The 20,555-nt window shown below is 51.2% G+C and overlaps 1 protein-coding gene across 1 annotated transcript in view; it reads left to right on the plus strand.

The window, feature by feature from the left end:
* The first annotated feature begins 2,823 nt into the window (after window positions 1–2,823).
* Ccdc187 (coiled-coil domain containing 187) overlaps window positions 2,824–20,555 on the plus strand; it is a 51,580-nt gene continuing 33,848 nt past the window's right edge. Inside the window, exons 1-6 of the mRNA XM_036183521.1 lie at window positions 2,824–2,838; window positions 5,602–6,107; window positions 9,816–9,914; window positions 11,487–11,603; window positions 18,664–18,780; window positions 19,258–20,426. Coding sequence (XP_036039414.1) covers window positions 5,663–6,107; window positions 9,816–9,914; window positions 11,487–11,603; window positions 18,664–18,780; window positions 19,258–20,426 — 1,947 coding nt within the window. The 5' untranslated portion in view covers window positions 2,824–2,838; window positions 5,602–5,662. The remainder of the gene's footprint in view (window positions 2,839–5,601; window positions 6,108–9,815; window positions 9,915–11,486; window positions 11,604–18,663; window positions 18,781–19,257; window positions 20,427–20,555) is intronic.

The raw sequence follows: 20,555 nt of genomic DNA on the forward strand, positions 1-20,555 counted from the left end.
TGGGGCAGAGGAAGGTACTGGAAGGGCTGGCAGGCTTCTGCTTCCTGTTGAGCAGGCTTGTGCTGGCAGTGGGTTGGGGATTTCTTCTTGTTTCCTTCATTCTTGTCAGCATGGGTCCCCTGTCATCCATCTCCTTGGTGGCACAGGGATGGTGCCTCTCAAGCTTTACCAGGGCTGCTGTGACTCAGTTCTGGGTTGCTGAGCAGAGGGGCTTTGCGGCAGGTGGGCTGTAGGGGTGGGGTGGAGGAGTACTCCTTGCCTCTGTGCCCGCATTTCCTGCCAGACGCCTCCTCTGAGGAGAGGACAGCCACGTGTCCATGCCACTTATCTGCTTCATCTCCATCCCTCCAGCACCTCCATCTGCCTACCCCAACGGCAGCAGCCTCCCCACATCGTGCTATTGTGCTGGCTTGTGTCCACCTTTCCATCTGCCAGCTCTGTGTGGCCTTGTCCCCCGGGGGCTCAGACCAGACTGAGGCATCAGTTGGCTTCCCTGGAGTGCAGTCTGTGTTGGAACAGGCTGTGGGGCTAGAAAGATGGGCACCCAAATAGAAGTGCACCCAAATCAAACACCACCCCCACCACCCCCACCACCCCCCACCCCACCCCCGCACTCACCCCACCCCACCCCCACCCGCAGAGCTGGCTGGCCCTTTCGTGTATATGTGTGTGTGTTTCTGTGTGCTAAGTGTACGATGTGTATGTTGTGTGTCATGGAAGAGAACTGTGCTTTATGCACAGGGTGTCCCTGCCATCTGCCTGTTGTTCCCAGCTGTGACCTGCTTTGGCCTGAGGAAAGCAGGGTACTTTTGTTAGAAGCAGAGGCTCCGCTCCTTTGCCTGGCCATCCGCACTGTGGTGTGTTCAGGGTCGGGTGGTGGCAGCTGGAGGTGTTGATCAGGCTGTAGTCTGGGCGGTCATGTTGGCAGTTGGGTGCCATGCCAACGTGAGGACGCCAGCCCTGAATGGGTGTTGCAGTGGAGTGCGCTGAGGTATCAAGCCCTAGGGGCCCCCGGGGCGGTGGGTGTGGTGCCCTGCTCCCCTTCACGGTTCACTGACTGCCCCCAGACTGCTCCGGGTTTTGCTTTTCCAGGGAGGGGGCGGTGAGAAATAAACAATAGGGCTAATTAGAGTCAATGCAGGTTCCAGAAGAAAGCCCCTCCCCACCCGCCGCCGCCACCTGCCCACCCAGACTGCGGCCTAAACATAGCATATGCCGCAGGCTAAAGCTTGTGTACTTTTCACAGTCTCAGGGGATTTAGGGGAGGTGCCTCTTGGGCTGTGCGGTGGAGTAGCTGTCTCTCAGCTGCACCTATGTGGTTCATGGAGGAACCAGACAGTGGATTGGTCTGGGCCAGTGGTCTGGGCTCTAGCATATTTTTAATTATTATTCTATGCCCGGTCAGGTGAGCACCTTGTAATCTGTGCACTTCTGACCTCGCAGGAGCCCTCTAAGGCTCAGCCTACTCTACTAAGGAGCATTCTTAGGCCCAGAGCTCTGAATAACTTGTCTGGGGTCACTGGTGGGAGTGCCCTTTCCGCTGGACTAAAAGCATGTGACTGTTCCGCTGGATGTCCTATCTCTTCCCTGACAAGCTGCTGCCCCTTGGGTGAAGTTCTACATGGTCTCGGGGACCCACAGGTGGCTGCTGCTGTTGGCCACAGGGATGTGGTGGATTACAGAGAGGATTTGGTATCCTGGACTATGACCCTGCCAGGACCTTAGACAGGTGACTTGGTCCCTCTGGTACAGTGGACTTCACAGGACTGTCAAAGCATAATTCAAAGTCAAAGCCACCAGTGGCTAGCACAGTGGCCAAGCCTTGCAGGGTGCTCTGTGAATGCCATAAAAGGGACCAGTGCTGCTAGCAAGGCTGTGCTCACCCCGAGGGGCCCCGCCCTTTGAGGGAGGCAGAAGGGGATCTGGCCAGAACCACTCATGTGGATCAATGTGGGGACCCCAGTCCCTCGGTGGGAAGGCAGGGGACCACTTTCCCAAGAGAGGTGAGGAAGGATGCAGGAAGGATGGGGACATGTGTTGCCTCTGAATGTGCTAGAGCTTCACATGGATGGAGGCAAAGGGAATGGGAAGGGCCAGGAGCCCAAGAGCAGGGTCATGAGGGGTTCAGACCTCCAGCCTTGCAATGTATTTCCAGGTTGGCTGAAATGCTGCTGGCAACAGGAGCAGGCTTGGCCTGGGAGGACATGTGCATCCTGGGCCTTGCTCCCAGATACCCTATGACAGACACAGTACAGTTCTGTCCTGCCAGCTGCTGCCGCAGTCCTGGGGCAGGGTGGGTAGTCTATAGATTTTCTCGTGCTGTGGTCCAATTTGGAGCTGCAGTTGAGGCCTCAGGAGTGAACCTGGTCTTCAAGAAAGCACATGGCCACAGCCTCCACTGAGCTGCTGTACGCCAAGGCTGAGGGAGACAAGGAAGGGTTGAGTACCAAACCTCCGGGGTGGCGTGGGAGCCACAGAGGGGTAGGAGCTCCTGGCCTGCAGGGGAGTGGCACTGCTCCCACATGGTGGGTGGGAGCCAGCCTGCAGGGTGCTGTTGCTGCTCTTGCACATTGGGTTTTATTTTTTCTGCTCACCAGGCATTTGTTTTAATAACTTAGAAGCAACAGTCCAGTACTTGCTCTGGCTAATTGGTTGTGTTTATGGTGTGGTTTCTTCCAGACAAGTCAAACCCCAGTTGTTGGAGACAGCTCAGGCCCTAGGCAATTTCCTGTGGGTGGGAAGCAGGGCTGTTAGCCCAGTGAGGAACCACTGTCTCCTGGGCTCAGAACCACCTCTAGGAGAACATAACAGGCCTTCGTGGACTCCCTGGTGCCAAAGGTAGCCATTATTCAAGGGGGTTATGTGATAAAACTTTTCCTGGAGAGACACAACACACCAGATAGAGAGCCCACACCAGATCAAAGGGATACCACCAAAGTCCAGCTTGGAGAACCCATGAGTTTTATTGGGGTTACTACAGGAGCAGAAATGATTCAAAGACAGCCACATCACCAAAGCTCACCCCAGCATGGGTGACAGCTCACAAAGCTGGGAACCTGGAGCACACTGCATAGCCTGCCGGCAGCTCAACAGGTTGGAGAGTGTCCTTTCTAAGTGACTCCGATCTAAAACTCTTCCAGGCAGCTCGGCTGGTCTCTGCTTCTCCCAGGCAGATGTTCTGGTCTTAGAATTTTCTTTGCAGCTTGGCTTCTCTCAGCAGTCTGTTACTGATTACTCTGGCAGTGAGGGGCCTAGTAAATCTGGTCAGTTTCAGGGACTTCCTGAAGTTATAGTTGTTTACCTCCCTGCTTAAAGAGCTTCCCTTCAGTTTGTTTCAATCTTGGCAGAAACTGTTACATAACAAAGGTCAAGTCCCTAGAGATTGGATAGCCCTTGTACTTGGGTGTTGACCCCCATCACCCATGTTACAGGCAACAAGGTGGGAGACAGGACCTTTTCAGGAAGCTCTTCTGAGCAGAGAAGTCTAAAGCAGAGCTGGCTAATCCCCCAGGGTAGTGTGGTCATTCCCTGTTATGATCTAGCTTCCTCATGTCCTGGCTTGGGCTAGCATGCCCCAGTATGGTATAATCCTAGCTGGCTGTCTCATCAGAGGTATGTGCCACCTCTTGTAGCATGTTTGAAAAGTCTAGAAGTCTACATGTTTTCCAGACATCTGAAAATACTTGATGCTGTCCTGCAGTCTCTTCATAGAGGCCACTGATCTCTTGCAAATGTCATCAAGGAACATATGAATGGGGTCTGCTCCAGGTCTTCCTATGGGGGCAGATGAGTCCAGGCCGGACTGACTCTAGGCCAGGGCAGTTAAGGTAGTTACTAGAGCCAAGAGCCACACACACATACGCACACACACACACACACACACACACACACGACTGTAATAGTAGACCTGGGCCCCCAGGTGACAGGGCTCACCCTCCACATCCCCCTGCCTAGTCCCCACAGCAATTTCGCACCCCCACCATGGGTGTGCTGCCTACTTCACTAAGGGTTTCATCCCTGCAGACCTGCCCTAGGGACAGCCAGTTAGAAGGCCTCTTCTCCCTCAGCCTTGAGAAAATGGTAGATAGAGAAGCCGGCACCAGGTCTGTCCAGGGCTCTGGGACTCAACTTTGGGTTCTGTGCCAGAATGTCCTGGCTTTGAGGGAGCGCCTAGGAGCTGGTGTGGTACAGGTAGTCTCCCTTCACAATCAGGCAGTCTGTCCTTGGAGTGTTGTCTTCAGGAGTTTGTATCCCCTCCCTACATCAGACCCTTTAGTAACAGTCTCAGGGATGGCATGTAACTCAGAGGCAGAGGCTCACCCAACATACACAAGCCCTGTGACCCATCTCCGGCATCGTTAGGAAAAGAAAAGTCAAGTCTTGGATATTTTTCATGCTGCTGTAGTCTTCTGGACTCTTGGGAAGAAAAGCCCCAAGTCTCTAGGGATCCTAATCTTGTCCACACCTTCCCTTCCCAGCCAACAGGGAAGAGATGAGGCAGCAGAGGGCCTAGGAGGCGCTCACAGTCCTCCGGGCAGGGCGTGGTCCCTGGTATCCAAGGTTATCCTGCTTAGAGCTGGGATCCTTTGTTCTTTGAACTGTACTGAGCACAGGGCTTACCAACCGCAGAACCCCTATCCTTCCCACCATTTTGGCTTCCAGAAGTCTCTGTTGAATGTGGGCTCCCTAGAATGTCAGGGACAGCTGGATGCTGTCTAGAGCAACATGTAGGGGCTGACACCTCAGGCTGCCACTCAGTGACACGGGGTTATTATGCTGTCATGGGCCACCTGGAATTCTCTCCCACCCCATGAGAAGCAGCCCATCAGGAAGTCCCACAGCCATTGTCTACCCAGGGCTAATAATCGTGGTCCCTACCCATCTTCAATGACTATCCTGAGGGCCAGAGGACCCATACTGGACAGTACTCAGAGCAAGGCAGTCGTCAGTTCATGATGGGTGCTGGGTGGTAGACCTACAGGCTACCATGTGACTATACTGTTAGACCTGGGCCCCCAGGTGGTGTGGCTCGCCATCCATACCCTCCTGCCTCAGCTGCAATGCCAACCCCGGCCATGGGTATGCTGCCCACCTCCCGAAGGGTAACCCTGCAGACCTGCCCCAGGGACAACCAGCAAGAAGGTCTCTACTCCCTCAAGGCCTCGGGGAGAATGGCCAATCAGAAGGCCAGCACCGACCCCAGGTAGTGTTTGTGTGGACGTGGACAAGACTGTCAGCCCTGCTACTAGTCAAGTGGCCACCTTCTCCCAGGGGTGTCTCCTTTGTGGGAGGAGGGAAGATGTGGAGGTCAAGTGTGTGGGTCTCTAGCCAAAACCTGTTTGTGCCTTTGGGTTTGGCCTAGCTACTCCCAACTCCAGTTTTCTCATCCATATATTGAACTTATCGTGGTACCAACTTTAAAAGGTTGTGGTTAGTGTCTGAGGGAAAATGTCAGGGCATGTCCACATGGTGGGGGCATTTCCTGGTCCCTCCTGTCTTTCTCAAACTGTGAGGTAGAAATAGAGAGAAAAGGGAGCTGGGTTTACAGGACTCCATCTGAGGTATTCCACTCTGACTGGCTGCTCTGTTGTTCTCTCCAAGGGAAGAAGTGTTCCATCCACATGAAGCCAAGGACAGCCTTCTGGCCACATTGAGGTGCCCTATGCTTTCTCAGCAGCTGGGTACTCTTTGGACAGTTCCCCATGTGACCTGGTCTGACTATATCAAGGAGCCAGGCCCCTCCATGAAGGCCTGCAGCCTGCCCATGTGGTCTCCATGCTGGGACACCAAGGATGTGAACAGCTCAGTGTCATCGGGTCGAATCTCTGGTTCCTCAGGGGGGCATGAATCATGCGCACTTTTCCATGGGCCCTGGAAAGAAAGGCCACCCCTGGTGTTGGGGCCCCAGCGTCAGCCCAGGAAGAGTAACCCTCGTCTGGAGCAGTTGAGGGACAAGATCCGAGCCCAGGCACAGAGGCAGGCTAGCTGTGCCTCCCTGGGCACCTCAGTCCCATCTAGTGCCTCGTGCATCTGCAAGACCTCCTCGACAGTGCCACGGCGGAAGAACCCCAAGGGGACAAATGCTCTTCCAGTGCCTACTTGCCCAGGTCAGTGGCTGCTTTGCCCAGCTAGTGTGGACCACAGGCTGTGGAGGAGAATGGAGGGCTGGTAGGAAGGTAATATTTCAGGCCAGGCTATGGTGGTGACCCAGGCACACGGGATAGACAACCACGAGTTACATGTCATATGTTCCTAAGGCCCCCAAAGAGGTTTGAGATCTGGGATGCCAGTGCAGCTTGTGGTGGGGCTTCTGAGCTCCAGTTCGCATGAAGAAAATTCACCGTGGTGCCAGTGAGATGAGAGGAATGGAGCCTTGGAAGACAGAGACCCAGAGGGCCTGTGGGAGGTGTAGTGTCCTGGGAATGGGGTCTTTGTTTTGTCTCTGCAGCCTTAGAGGGTTGTTTAAGCAAGCCTGGGCACCATCAGGTGCAAGCAGCAAAGCCAGTGTGGGATTTAGAAGGCCCACCTGCTACCTACAAGCAAGACAGGTTGTGTTTTCTGGAGCAGGAAAGGCGAGTGGCAGTTAAATACCTGAAGAGCTTCCTGTGGGAGATCCTGGAGGCTAGGCAGCTCTGTGTGGGTGGGGGGGGGGGGGGCATTGCCACACTCCAGTGTGGAGGGCAGAGGACAGCTTGCAGGAATCAGAGTCTCTCCTTCCACCATCTATCCTGGGGATCGAACTTGAGACATGAGCCTTGGCAGCAAACACCTTTACCTGCTGAACCATTTCGTCTTCCCCATCCGTACCTTTTAGAAAAATGTTCAGGCCATTGGAGGCGTCTGCTCCTTGCTGTGCATCCTTGCTGTGCAGCTCCCACCACCACCCTTCTCTAAAGTGACCCATCCTTCATAGTCAACCCCAGTGACCCCATCCCCTCCCCAGACCCTGGCACCTACCTTCTGCTTCCTGTCCCTGTGGGTTTGATGTCTCTGGGCACCTTATAGAAATGGGATCCCACGGGACTTGTTCTTCTGTGACTTTCTTTCAAGGAGTACATTTTTTTTTTTTTGAAAGTACAGTTAAATACAGAGGAAGAAACAAAACTTGTCACCAGTCCCCATGTTCCTTTGCCCCAAGCCTGCCCTGGCCAGCTCTCTGAGGTGTGTCCCTGGGTTAGATACCATTGTGACAAAATATCTGAGAAAAAGAATCTAGAAGAGGAGAATTTTCTTTGGCCTGTGTTTCAGACGGCTCTGTCCATGGCCATTCATTGTTTCTGGGCCTGCTGAATGGCAGAGCATCATGGTGCAAGGGCATGGTGGGGGCACAATCTGCACACTTGGTGCAAAGGCATGGCAGCACAACCTGAACACTGCATAGTGAACAAGAAGCAGAAAAAGAGCCGGACAGTGGTGGCGCACGCCTTTAATCCCAGCACTCGGGAGTCAGAGCCAGGTGGATCTCTATGAGTTTGAGGCCAGCCTGGGCTACCAAGTGAGTCCCAGGAAAGGCACACAGCTACACAGAGAAACCCTGTCTCAAAAAACCAAAAAAAAAAGAAGAAGAAGAAGAAGAAGAAGAAGAAGAAGAAGAAGAAGCAGAAGCAGAAAAGGAGAAGGAGATAGAGTGTACCCTGCAAAAATACACTTTGCCTTCCTATCAGGCTCCCCTAACCTATTTGGCTAGAAACCCATCAGTGCATTAACTCATCCCTAGAATTAGCATCTGGTCACCTCAGGTAGTGTCACCATTTGGGACCAAGCTTTTGAGACCTTTTAATATCAAAACCATACAATTCTGCCCTGGACTCTGGAGGCTTCTCTCAGAGCAAAAATTCACTTAGCTCACCTCCAAGAAGCTCAAAAGTTTTAGAATTGCTGAAAGATCCCATCAGACTTCCATAGCTTAAATTTTTAAGTGTTTTTTTTTTTTTTTTAAATGCATGTAGTGTTTTGCCTGTGTGTCTGACTGTGCACTACATGTGTGTCTGGTACCCATAGAGTCCAGGAAAGGGGTTTGAAGTACATAAACAGTATGAGCTCATATAAACACATCAGTATGAGCTGCCTGGTGTGGGTGCTGGGCACCAAACCATTATCTTCTGCAAGAAGAGAGAGTGTGTGTGCTTAATTACGGAGCCATCCATCCAGCCCCTGGAGTGTGAGGTTTGTGTCCAGCATTTAGGGTGCATGGGAGCATGCCCTGAGCTCCAGAGGGCTTGGGTAGCCCCACCTCTTAAGCTCTACTAGCTGCAGCCCCTCACGCTGTCTCTCCTGGGCTGGCTGTGCTTGCTGCCTGCAGCCTTCTTTAGTCTCCTGCCCTGGAATCTCTGACTTCCTGGGATCTTCTTTGCAGTTTAGACTTCACCTTCAGAGCTTCAGGCTCCTTCCTTCCAAGGGCAATAAATTTGCCTCCCAAGACTTTGCTTTGAAATTTCAGCAGACGCCTCCATGAGCTCATTATCTCTGTGTTCTACGTGCCTCAAAACTAGCATCACATGGACAATGCTAAGGTCTGCCACCAGCTTGGCAGTAAGTGGGCCCACTTAGACTTTGGCTTCAGTAGCCTTTGAGTGTCTAGGTGTTCCTCTGCAAGCGGGATGCCCCAGCAGCTCTCTCCTGAAGTTAATCTTTATCCAGATCATCCTCAGCTCCAACTTTACATAAAGCTTTTTTTTTTTTTTTCCTGGGCCAAACTGAAGGCTTTTCAAATCCTTCTCTGCTTCTCGCTTCTGACTTTCACTGTAAACCTGGCTAAAAGCCAGTAATACCCATGCTACAGCCTGAATGCAGGGTTGCCTTGGAATTTCTTCTGTGAAATTAAATACTTCACCATCTTTAAACTCAGCCTCATACACGGTCTCAGAGTGAAGACAAGATGCAGAGACGCTCTCTGCGACTGTACAGTACATGAGATCTCAAGTCAAGTCTAACCCCTTGCAGAACCCAGACCCTCAAAAGCACAGGCTCTGCTCTGTACTGTTATCAGGACTCTGGTCTGAGCTTATGCCAAAGGCCCCCTTAACCCCATGGGATGAACTAATCTCACTTGTCAACTTGATGAGATATAGAATCACCTGGGCAATAGGCTTATGGGAGATGAACTTAAAAAATAATCCTGTGTGTGTGCATCATGTATGTGTGTGATGGGCATACGTGTCATGGCAGGTATGTGAAGGTCAGAGGGCAGCTTTGTGACATTGGCTCTCTCCTTCCATCTTTATGAGGGTTACATGATTAAACTCAGGTTACCAAACTTATATGGCCATGTGGTTTTACCCCCTGAATCATCTTGTTGGCCCCAGGATTATATTAATTGAGGTGCCCACTATGGGTGGCACCATTTCATGGGCTTGGATCCTAGACTGTATAAAAATGAAGAAATTTGCTGGGCAGCAGTGGTGCACGCCTTTAGTCCCAGCACTCGGGAAGCAGAGCCAGGCAGATCTCTGTGAGTTCAAGGCCAGCCTGGTCTACAGACCAGGACAGGACCAAAACTGCACAGAGAAACCCTGTCTTGAAAAACAAACAAAAAACAAACAAACAAAAAGATGAAGTTTGCCCGTGAGATGGCTCTGCTCATAGTTGGCCCGAGAAAGCTTCCAGGGCAAGATGTTTGTGCTGGCTTTGATGAGAATGATGTGTGACTTCTTAGCTAGTCACAATGGTAATGTGTCCAGATGACCTTGTGGGATGTGTTTTTTGGCCTGAGGTATGGAGCAAGAGGAACAGTTTAAAGGCTTTCAGTGGCTCTAAACTGGAACTCTCTTCTGGAAATGATTTCACTCTGCTCTCTTCTTTCCATGTGTCTCCAGGGTCAGGCATTCTTCGTGCCACTGAACACAGAAGCAAAGACAGGGTACCTCTCAGCCTGAGACAGGAGCTCTCAAGGACTCCCCAGCACCATACTTCAGGTGAGTAGCTCTAGATTGGACCCTGAGACTAATAAGGACACTTATGGTCAGAAAGGATCCTGGCTGGAAAGGGGTCATGCAGGGATTTGGAGACATCCTGCCATTCTTAGGAGCCTGGGTTCTGATTCTCTGCCTCTCAAGTGAAGGAGTCAAGGTAGGGATGTAAAGCAGAGACTGTCCCAGGCCCTTCCCACAGCCTTATAGGCCAGCCTCATTCTTAACCATACCTCTAGATCCCTGCCAGCCCTGAGGCTTGTTATCCCATTTTGATGATGGAAGGCATTTCTCAAGAAGACCTTGCCTGGGGTGCTGAAAGATGGGGCGTGCGTCAGAAGACTTTTGGATCATGGCAGCTATGGTTTTGCTCACACTTCTGATCAACAATAATGGAGAGGTGGTAGGAGCCTCAACCCTGTCTGAGGATGTTGGGCTCAGGGGCTGCTGGTTAGGCTGCATGTTAGACTCATGCTGTATAGACACTTAGAAGGTTTTGCAGATGTAAGGGAGGGGGTGGAGGGGAAGGGGCATAGGTGGTAGCCAGCTAGGGTATAGGCTGGTCAGTACTCCAGATGGCACCCATTGGACTGCAGACACAGCCACAGGCGTAGTAGGGCTTGCCCCGCCTTGTGGTTGTGAGTCAATGGCAGATGTAGACGGGGTCCCAAGCTGGTTGATGGACAGCTCAGACAGGACCTGCCTCTGCCTCTCGAGTGCTGGGATTAAAGGTGTGCGCCACTGCCGCCCGGTGATAAGCCATCTTTTCTTCCATACTATGAATGTGGCTACTGGGCTACAGGTCAAGTTCAGAATGCAGAAGTCACAGCCCTCCCAGGCCCCCTGGTCCCCAGCTCTTGACTGTCACATTTTCCTTCCCTCTTCCTCTGGAAGCTGGATATGCAGGAAAGCCTTGTACCTATTCTGCTTCCTATCTCTGTAGAGCTGATGATGCTGGGCATGTCACATGACAGGGATCCCACAGGACAGGTTTCCCTCCCCCACCACTCCACGTCCTTCTCCTGCTTCTCTTCTTCCTCTTTCCTGTTTAGACAGGATCTCACACAGGGCTTGGGTTGGCCTTGGACTCATCCTCCTGCTTCAGCCTCCCAAATGAATGAGTCTACCCTAGTTGGCCACTGAACTTGCTGTGGGGCTTTGAAGGGTCTCTCCTCCACCAGAGTGACATTACCATGTCTGTCAGTCAATTCCAGCTTCTGTCCTCCTTCCCTGGTAGGAGTCATGTCCAGGGCAAAGATGCTATACCTGGATTCCCTTGGGGCTTGGCTCATTCACTCATTTGTTCACTCAGCAAACATGAACCCAGGCCCTAGTGTCAAGGTGAACATGTTGCCTACTTGCAGGTTGTCTGATTAAGGTTTCCCCTCCCTCTCTCCCCCTCCCCTCTCTCAGTTCCAAGGACAAACATCAAAAGGATCAGAAGTGGTTCTTACAAAAGAGAGATCCCAAAGTCATCTGTCCCCAGCAGAACTGCCAAAGGCAGAGGTGAGGTTTGCTCCTTGGGACCACCGAGTCTGTGATTCCAGGTGGTGAGGGTGACACAAGCTCTCGCTGCAGTACTGGGGACACTGGCTGCCTGCTCGGCCACATGCAAGGAGGCTTGGGGGCCTTGGGTCCGAGGATTCCTTGCTGTGAAGCGGGAGTCTGCAACTCCCCAAGTGAGGGAGCTGTTCTGTAAGCTCTGCAGACTGGAATGACATGAAGCCGTTGGGCCACACTCCAAATGTTATCAGCCCACTGCTCTTCAGAGCAGTAACATGCTGGAAAGACGGGGGAAGGTGGAAGCCGAGCCTTTCCTCTTGTCTGAGGTGTGTTGACCCTGTGCTGCCCTTCCAAGCAGGTAGCCTGGAAGAGGGCGTGCCTTCCCTGATTTGGGATCCAGGATTCTAGGTGGAGGCATGTGTGATGGGACTCTGTGAGCTGCCTGCAAGTGCCCCACTTGGCCTATGTGGATGTCAATTTTATGGCAGGTCCTCAGGGGAGCTAGTCAGTGACCCTGTGGGCAGCAGCTGGGCCTGATGGGCTTCTAACTAGGACACCCCCTTTCCTGAGCTTGGATCCTTATAGACACCCAGGCTTCCGGCCAGCGTGCTACCTCTACGGCTTGTGGGGGTGAACAGAAGACCCCCCTCCATCTAGCTGGATCCATGAACCCCAAAGAAAGGCCAGATATGTTTTGAGATTGTTAGGAGTCAAGAAGGGTCTAGGAAGTCTTTGAGATGTGCTGAGAGCGAGGTAGGTTGGCTCCCATTTTGTAGATGTGGAAACTGAGGCCCAGGGAGGTTTGGCAGCCTGCTCAGGGCTACATAGGCCCTGCCTGACCCATCTAGCTCCAGGCCTATGCTTCCTGCTGGAGAGCCAGGTGTATTTTGAGACCATGCCTGGGCCCTTGTTGAGGCCTTCTGCTACAGCAATACCATTAAGACTTCCCAAGTAGGGGGATCACTACCACTGGGGTTGAGGTCAGTTTGGCAGGGCTAAGTACAAAGGCCACATAGGGCCTGGGAGTACTTTTTGAGCTGCCTCTGCCCTGTCTCAGTCCTCCCATCCCCACGAGGTCACCATTCTGGACCCACCAGCATGGGTGGTATGTGCTCTGTGTATACTCTCCATTTCTACTCAGTATCCTGCTTCCTCTGCTCCCAAGCAAAGCTCTGTCTTATAGAATAATGAGCCTCTGCCTAGCCCATTGAGTGCTTAGCAGAGGGTGAACACAAGCCCTCCAGCTGGCCAGAGACGACACAGGGTGAGAAGGGCACCTTTGGAACCCAAGAGTAAGAGACACTGAAACTCCAAGAAGGTTCCGGAAGGTCCCCTGAAAGTGCGTAAATGCAACCGTCTTCTGCATGATCATCTCCCTCGTCCCCGGCTTTTTGTTGTTTCGTTTTAATGGCTTGCTTGAAAAATGACCCGCCGTCTGGCTGACATGGGGTCAGAGGGCGTGCCACGGGCTGCATTCATCACCGTAGTCACCATGTCACCCTGATGGTAGTGACCATTAGTTTCTGTCAGTGTCGAAGCCACAGCTGGGCTAAGGAGAGATGAGTTTGGGTTCAGGGGTCAGAGCCACAGGACTTGGGAATTGGATGAATTAGAAATTTGCTGTAGTTAACAAAAAATTAAATCACAATAGTTATAAAATATTCATCCATCCGGGCCAAAGGAAAATGAAGCCCGATATTTAATTTCAGATTATATCACCTCGCTTTGCATTTTTTATCATAGATTAGGTCGGTCTAGAGCTTTGACAGGGCACTTGGGGACTCCATCCATTTCCACAGATTAAAAATCCTCCCGCAAAAAAATTAATTGTCATTAAACTGCTCAGCAGAAGAAAAAAATGTGCCCATCAGGACCCATTTATCGACCAGGGCTCCTCTGGTGGGCTAATGGGCAGGCTGGATGACTGCTAGAGAAACCAGTGGGGGCTGCCCTCGCTATGTGGGGCCTCTGGCCCAGTGCCTGGCAGAGGGAGAGAGAGAGGGAGGGAGAGAGCGCACGCGCACGCGCGCATGACCAGGTGAGTACAACACTGAAGGGCAGGACTGAGATGCCTTCTTGGGGAGCTCAACCATCCCCCTCCCTACTGAAACCTGGATGTGGCCAGCCCAGCCAACAACCTCACCCTGAGACTGCAGAATTCTGCTCATGTTCCCGCCTGCTGTGAAGGCAGTGGCCATCCTTGGCCCTGTTGAGAGGCACTGTTAGACACATTCACCTCTTACAGATGGAAAAGTGTAGGCACTCGCCCTATAGCCATAGCTGAGGAACAGCAGCTGGGATTAGCCCCAGGTCTGGGCCTATGAGGCCCCAGGGTTAACCTTCCTTGGCCTGGTGTCCTGTTCTGCAGCAAGAATGTCTTGAACTGTCTCTGTTTAGTTATGCAACCATCTATTAAAACAAAAGCACATTTGCATACTAATGGGATACCTGTGATTATTTATTTGCATATTTTGCATAAAGGATTAAATCTTTCCTGAATATTTGATACTGCAGGATGCAAAAGCATCCTCAAGGTTTTTCAGAGTTGATTGATTTTCTACATAATATGTTCCAGGAGTATGTTTAGGGCTGTTTTAGAAACTGTTGGAAATTCTGTCCTAATCCCTAGTCAAAGTCCACTTACCAGGGTTTTTTTTAAAGTTTATTTTACAATGAGTGTTTTACTTGCATGAAAGTATGTGCACCATATACATGCCTGGTGACTCTGGAACAGAAGAGGGTGGCTGATCCTTGGGAACAGGCAGCTGTGAGCCACTGTCTATCCTTGACTCTAAAGCCGGAATCACGTGGCTTTGTTGCTTGCTTAGGCTGGAACACGGTCCCCTTGTTCAACTACTTCTTCTCCAGCTTTCTGTTTTCCATGGTTTCCTTCACTGTCTAAGCTTGACTGTCCTTGAACTCGATCTATTGACCAGGCTGGCCTCAAACAAAGAGATCCAACCAGCTTTCTCTGCCTTCTGAGTGCTAGGATTAAAGGTGTGCACCACCACACCTGGCTCTTAGCTTTTCTTTAATTCCTTTTCACAAGTTGGAAACTTAGCTGAGTTGGATCTTGCCCTGAGGTCACCACTCCCTTTATTCCATTTCTTAATCTGTTTGTCTCCTAGAAAACAGGATTTAGTTCTATTCCACTTCCTGGTGCCCCTTTTCTCAATCTGTATATTTTGTATTTTTCTTTACTCAGCTTGCTCCTTTTCATTATAAATCTTCATTGGAGTTACCACTAATAACCACACAACAGAGTCTATACTAGGCTGTTTTGAGATTCCCTTAGCCAATGCCATTCATCCAAAACTCTTCACTTTAGCCTCAGGCAGACTTTTCGGGCAAGGGCAAAAGTGTACTGTAATTATATGCTCTGAGTGTGCTATATGGATGTGCTCTGCCACATCCATAGTTTACAGTAAGTTCACAGCTTTTTTACATAGGCTTCCACAGAGCTTGTGAACCTGTGAGTGTATGTGAGTCTGTGTGAAACTAAGCATTACAGTTTGTGAATGTATAAGAATGAGCCTTGTGGATATGAGCCTTATAAAATACTGCAAGAATGATCTCTAGGCAACATACTAAAATTCTTCTCTTCTGAAGCCTCTTGAGCCAGGCCCCCACAGTACATCAAATCACACTGAGCACCACTGTCTTCCATGCTCCTTCTAGAATGGCCCATTAAGCAGTACTTAAAGCATTCCACTGCTTTTCTAATCCACAGTCCCAAGGTTCATATTCATTCAAACAAAAGCATGGTCAGCAATCAAAAGCTATTACAGCAATACTCCAGTCCTTGGTACCAACTTCTGTCTTAGGTTGAAGAGACCTAAGAAGAGACCATGAAGAGACACCAACTCTTTTTTTTTTTTTTTTTTTTTTTGAGACAGGGTTTCTCTGTGCCTGTCCTAGATCTCACTCTGTAGCCCAGGCTGGCCTCTGACTCACAGAGATCCACCTGCCTCTGCCTCCCAAGTGCTGAGATTAAAGGTGTGCGCCACCACTGCCCATCTCACAGCAACTCTTATAAAGGAAAATATTTAATTGGGGTGGCTTACAGTCTCAAAGGTTTAGCCTATTATCATCATGGTGGGACACAGTAGCATGCAGCAGACATGGAGCTGGGGAAAGAGCTCAGATTTCTCCATCTTGATCTGTACTCAGCAGGAAGTGAACTGTCACACTATGCATGGCTTGAGTATAGGGAAACTCAAAGCCCACCTGTTGTTGGTTGTTTTTGAGGGGCCTACCAGCCAGTTCCCAAATAAATACACATGGAGTCTTATTCTTTCTTATGAATGCCTGGCCTTAGCTTGGTTTGTTTCTAGCCAGCTTTTCTTAAATTATCCTGTCTTCTTTTACCTCTAGGCTTTTCCCTTTCTCTGTTTCTGTGTATCTTTTCTTCCCTTCTTATTCTGTGTCTGGCTGTGTGTCTGGGTGGCTGGCCCCATCTTTTCTTGCTCCTTCTCTTGCTCCTAGATTTCTCCTCCTATTTATTCTCTCTGCCCACCAGCCCCGCCTAGCCTTCCCTGCCAAGCTATTGGTCATTCACCTCTTTATTAGACCAATCAGGTGTTTTAGACAGGCACAGTAACACAGCTTCACAGAGATAAACAAATGCAACATAAAAGAATGCAGCACATCTTTGCATCATTAAAACAAATGCTCCACAGCATAAACAAATGTAACACATCTTTATAATATTCCATGACACCCACCCCCACAGTGACATACTTCCTCCAACAAAGCCACACCTCTGAATAGTGCTCCTCCCTATGCTCTTATAGGGACAGTTGCATTCAAACTACCACAGATGCTGTGTGTTTAGAAACCTTTTACTGTTGCCATTTTTTCTACCCCCACATTGTCAGTTTTGCAGAGCTGACTGGACCCAGAGTGGTATGTCTGTGTCTGAGAGTATGCAGCCCCATATAGGATCAAGACCTACAGTTTAAGAAGCTGGGCCCTAGAGAAAGCATGGCCTGGAAGCCTTGTCCCCATGGAGGGTGTGGCTAGGTGCAGCCCATCCTCTGCCCAGGAAAGGTCGTTTCAGGCCTGGAGAATTGAGTGACTCGGAAGAGCTCATCTCGGCAAAGTTCTTTCGGTCTGAAGAGATCACTCAGTCTGTGTAATACAGGGCTTTGTTTTTCTTTGGCCTGGATAGGTGAATATTTCACAAGAATCATGATTTAACTACTTTTCTAGATGTTTTTAAATTTTAGAAGTATTATTTTTAAATTTTATGTGTATGAGTATTCTGCTTATGTGTGCATCTGTGCACTACCTGCATGCCTGGTGACTGAGAAGGCCAGAAGAGAGTGTCAGCTTCTTGAGAACTGCAATTAGTGAGCTGCCATGTGGGTGCCGGGATCAAAGCCAGGACTCTGGAAGAGCAGCCAGAGCTCTTTCCTGCCGAGCCATCTCCCAGTCCCCAATGACATAGTTTCTAAACTATGGAAGACTGTCAGGTCAGTGGAGGGAGGAGTATGGTAGTCTGCCCTCAGGGGTCAGTGCTCTGGAGAGTCTGAGCTGTGATGTGCTACCCTTAGGAAACAGGGCAAGTCCTGGCTGAGTCCACATGGAGATGTGATCCCAAGCCTCAGAGAGTGTCACCTTGAGCAGGAGCGTGGGTGCAATAATTAGGAACACACCAGGTGTGGTCTGAATTTTTCAGAGCTGGCTAGACCCACAGTAGTATGTCTATGTCTGTGAGCATGTGTGTGTGAGAGCCTGTGTGTAGATGTGCATTGCACACATGTGAGTGCACAGAGCATGCATATATGGTTGCTTGTGCATTTGAGTGTGTGATCATGTATGTGAATGAGTGAGTGCACATTTGTGAGTCTATGAGCATGTGTGAATATGTAAGCATGTATGCTAATGTGAATGAGCATGTGAGCCTGTGTGTGAGCATGTGGACATGTGAGTATGTGGATATATGTGAGCTGTGAACCTGTGTGAATGTGTGAGTGTGTGTAAGCATGTGAACATGTGGATGTGTGACTGTGTGTGAGCATGTGGCAGGCTGTGTAAGAAAACTGTGAACTTACTGTGATGGGGCAGAGTGTGGAATGTTTGTCCCACAAGGTGGCCTTCTAGAAAGAATTGGGTAAACTATGATAAGTGAATGCACTTGAAAGCAGGGGCATGACGGGAGTACCCTGGCATGTTCACATTATCTCCGAAGAAAGGACATTCCTTTGTTGTTGTTGTTTTGTTTGTCTGTGGGGTTTTTTTATTCTGTTTTTTTTTTTTTTTATTCTGTTTTTTTTTTTTTGAGACAGGGTTTTTCTGTGTAGCCCTGGCTGTCCTGGAACTCATTCTGTAAACCAGGCTGGCCTCAAACTCACAGAGCTCTACCTGCCTCTGCCTCCCGAATGCTGGGATTGAAGGCAAGGAAGAACATTCTGTGCTCTGCAACATCCATAGTTTACAGCAAGTTCACAGTTTTCTTACATAGGCTTCCACAGAGCATATGAACCTGTGTGTATGTGAGTCTGTGTGAAACTGAGCGCTATAGCTTGTGAGTGTGTGTAAGAATGAGCCTTGTGAGCATGAGGGACTAGGTGTATGAGTGTGGGTGAAAGGCCTGCTTCCTGTCTCTGTGGGGCCCTGTGACTGGGTTTGTGGTGACAGCCAGCTAGTGTTGGCATTGGCGGATGCGATCTGAGATTATGAAGTAAAACCTTGAATAATCCTGTTTATCATAGGACAGTGTCTGTTAAGGGAAGCTCAGCTGTGCTGGTCATTTATTCCTGTACCACTAAGGAGGCCTAAAGCCATCTCTGATCCTGGTCCCACTGCTGTGACTGACCAGCTTCAGAGCATATCAGTCTGTCAGCTGAGGTGTGTGGTCATGGCCTTGCTGCTGTTGTGGCGCTGGCATGAGCCCCTGACTGAGTGACCAGCTGCAGGTGTCACCTGAGGCTGCGGCCTTGCGTTTGTTTCTGGTTGACCGGGCTGTGTGCCTGGGCTGGTGTGGAGTGGTTCTCAGGTAGAGCTGTTAGCAGAGTTTTTATCACCCTCTTATTGAGCAGGATCCCGGGGGTTCACCATCAGTCACTCTGAAAAGCACCTCACCCAGGCTTGCTCGTGACTAATCATCTGGCTTTGTTCCCACAGGGGTTTGGATGTGAGGGGTTTCCCTGTGAGCCCTTGCCCAGTATTCCAAATTGTCTCCAGAAGTGGTATGAATCCTTGCCAGTGGTCTGAGGGCCACGGTCCGGCTGTGTGTTTTCTATTTAAGATTCTGAGTTGACTGGTGTGTACGCCTGGAGGAAAGGACAAGCCCTGGTGAGGCGGTTGCTTGGGCCCCCTCCTGCCCTCTCCCGGTTCCAGAGCAAGGCCCCTGCTGCGGAATTAGGTACCTCATGCCTCAGCCTTGGCCTGGTGTGTTTTGCTGTGGCATTGTTGGGTGGGCACAGAGGAGATTCCTGTGCTGCCCCGAGGGCAGTAGCCTCTTGACATTTCCCTCAGAGATGGAAATTCAGGGATAGCTACTTTTACAAACCCAAGGGTAAGGCTCTTCTCAGCTTTGGGAGCAGAGGTACTACTTGGGCTTTTGTGAAGAGAGCAGATGAAGGGAATGGCCACTCCCGTGGTGGACACCTGCCGCCTCTCCATGTGTGCCCCATCAACACATGTGGAGCAGGTTGTTCACTCAAAAGCAGCACCTGCCCTTCTTTGTGTGCTGATCATGAGGGCTGAGGCTGAGAGGGGATTTGTGGGGCCAAGCCCGGGCCTCCCTAGTCACCCCATGATGCCCCCTGAATGGAGGAGCAGGTCTGTTCTTTCCTCCAGCCCACAGACCCCAACACTCCTTCATTGCCTGTCTTTGCAGGCTCCGGCAAGAAAGCAGGAGCTGTTGGGGACTCACCTGCCCACACCTGGTTGCCTAAGCCTACCCGTGCCCACCGTGACCAGCAGGTTTCTGAGCACACACCCAGCCTGGCTATCCATGATCAGTCAGCAACTATCCAAGGTGCCATGGAGATCCTCCAAGACCTGCGCCGGCAAATCCAGGCTGGTCTGGAGCTTGCCAGGCGCCCCAAGACCGCAAGGAAGCTCTTGTCATCAAAGACACAGAACCCAGCAGGGAAGAGGCAGCAGGGGCCCCAAAGCACCTGGGACATGCGGGGCTCCTTCTCAAAGAGTGCTTGGGCTGCGCCTGAAGGAACATGCCCTTCCTTGGATAGGGCTAGAAACTTACACAGCCAGCAACACTGGATAGAAGCAGTGGCTGAGCAGGAGTCTTGTCCACAGAGGGCCTGGACAGCACAGGGGCAAGACACCTCCTTCCAGGGGCCTGGAAGCACCCCAGAAAAGCCAAGCTCCTTCTCACAGCGGCCCTGGAGTGCCCTGGCTTGGCAGACCTGTCCACAGAGGGCCTGGGAAGCTCAGGGACAGGATACCTCCTTCCAGAGGTCTGGGCGCCCTACTAAAAAGCCAAACCCTTTCTCACAGCGACCCTGGAGTGCTCTGGCTGGCCAGGCTTGTTCACAGAGGACTCACACAGCTTGCAAAGACTGGGAGGTGCCTGGGTCCAGTCCATGGAGCTCTGTGGCTAGGCCACACCCTGCTCTCCAGCAGCCCTGGAATAGTTCTTCTGTGCAGAGATCCAGTCTCCACAGCAAGGGCGAATGTGTTGTCCCTCCTCTCTCAGAAGTCAAGCTAGCTTGGCCGGAGACTGACCAGGGCTTCCCTCAGAGCAAACCAGCAAAGGAGCAGAACACACAGGAGAGCCCACCCTGCCCGAGGCCACTGCAGTGTCTGGGCCAACCACATAGCTCTGAGTCCTTGCGTGACTTCATGCGTCAGAAGGCCCGGGCCCGTCGGCAGCAGGCCATGGAGCAGAAGGCCTTGGCTGCACACACGCTGGAGCTGAGGAACCAGAGGCTACAGGAGGTATATCGGAAGCAGAGAGAGGCCATCCTTGGCAAGGCCGTCCCTGTGGTCTCCCAGAGGAGCCCCGGCATCGTTACCTTTGTTCCCAGCTCCGTACAATCTGGGGTATGTGCTGGATGGGTGACAGGGGGCTTAGCCAAGCCTTTGAGACTGAGGTTCTTTGCTACCCCTGCCTGCCTACTGCCCATCAACAGGTGGGTGGCTAGGTGCCACTGGGCCCAGGGGGGTGAGATA

The sequence above is a fragment of the Onychomys torridus genome, chromosome 4 (assembly GCF_903995425.1).
Source record: "Onychomys torridus chromosome 4, mOncTor1.1, whole genome shotgun sequence".
Lineage (NCBI taxonomy): Eukaryota > Metazoa > Chordata > Mammalia > Rodentia > Cricetidae > Onychomys > Onychomys torridus.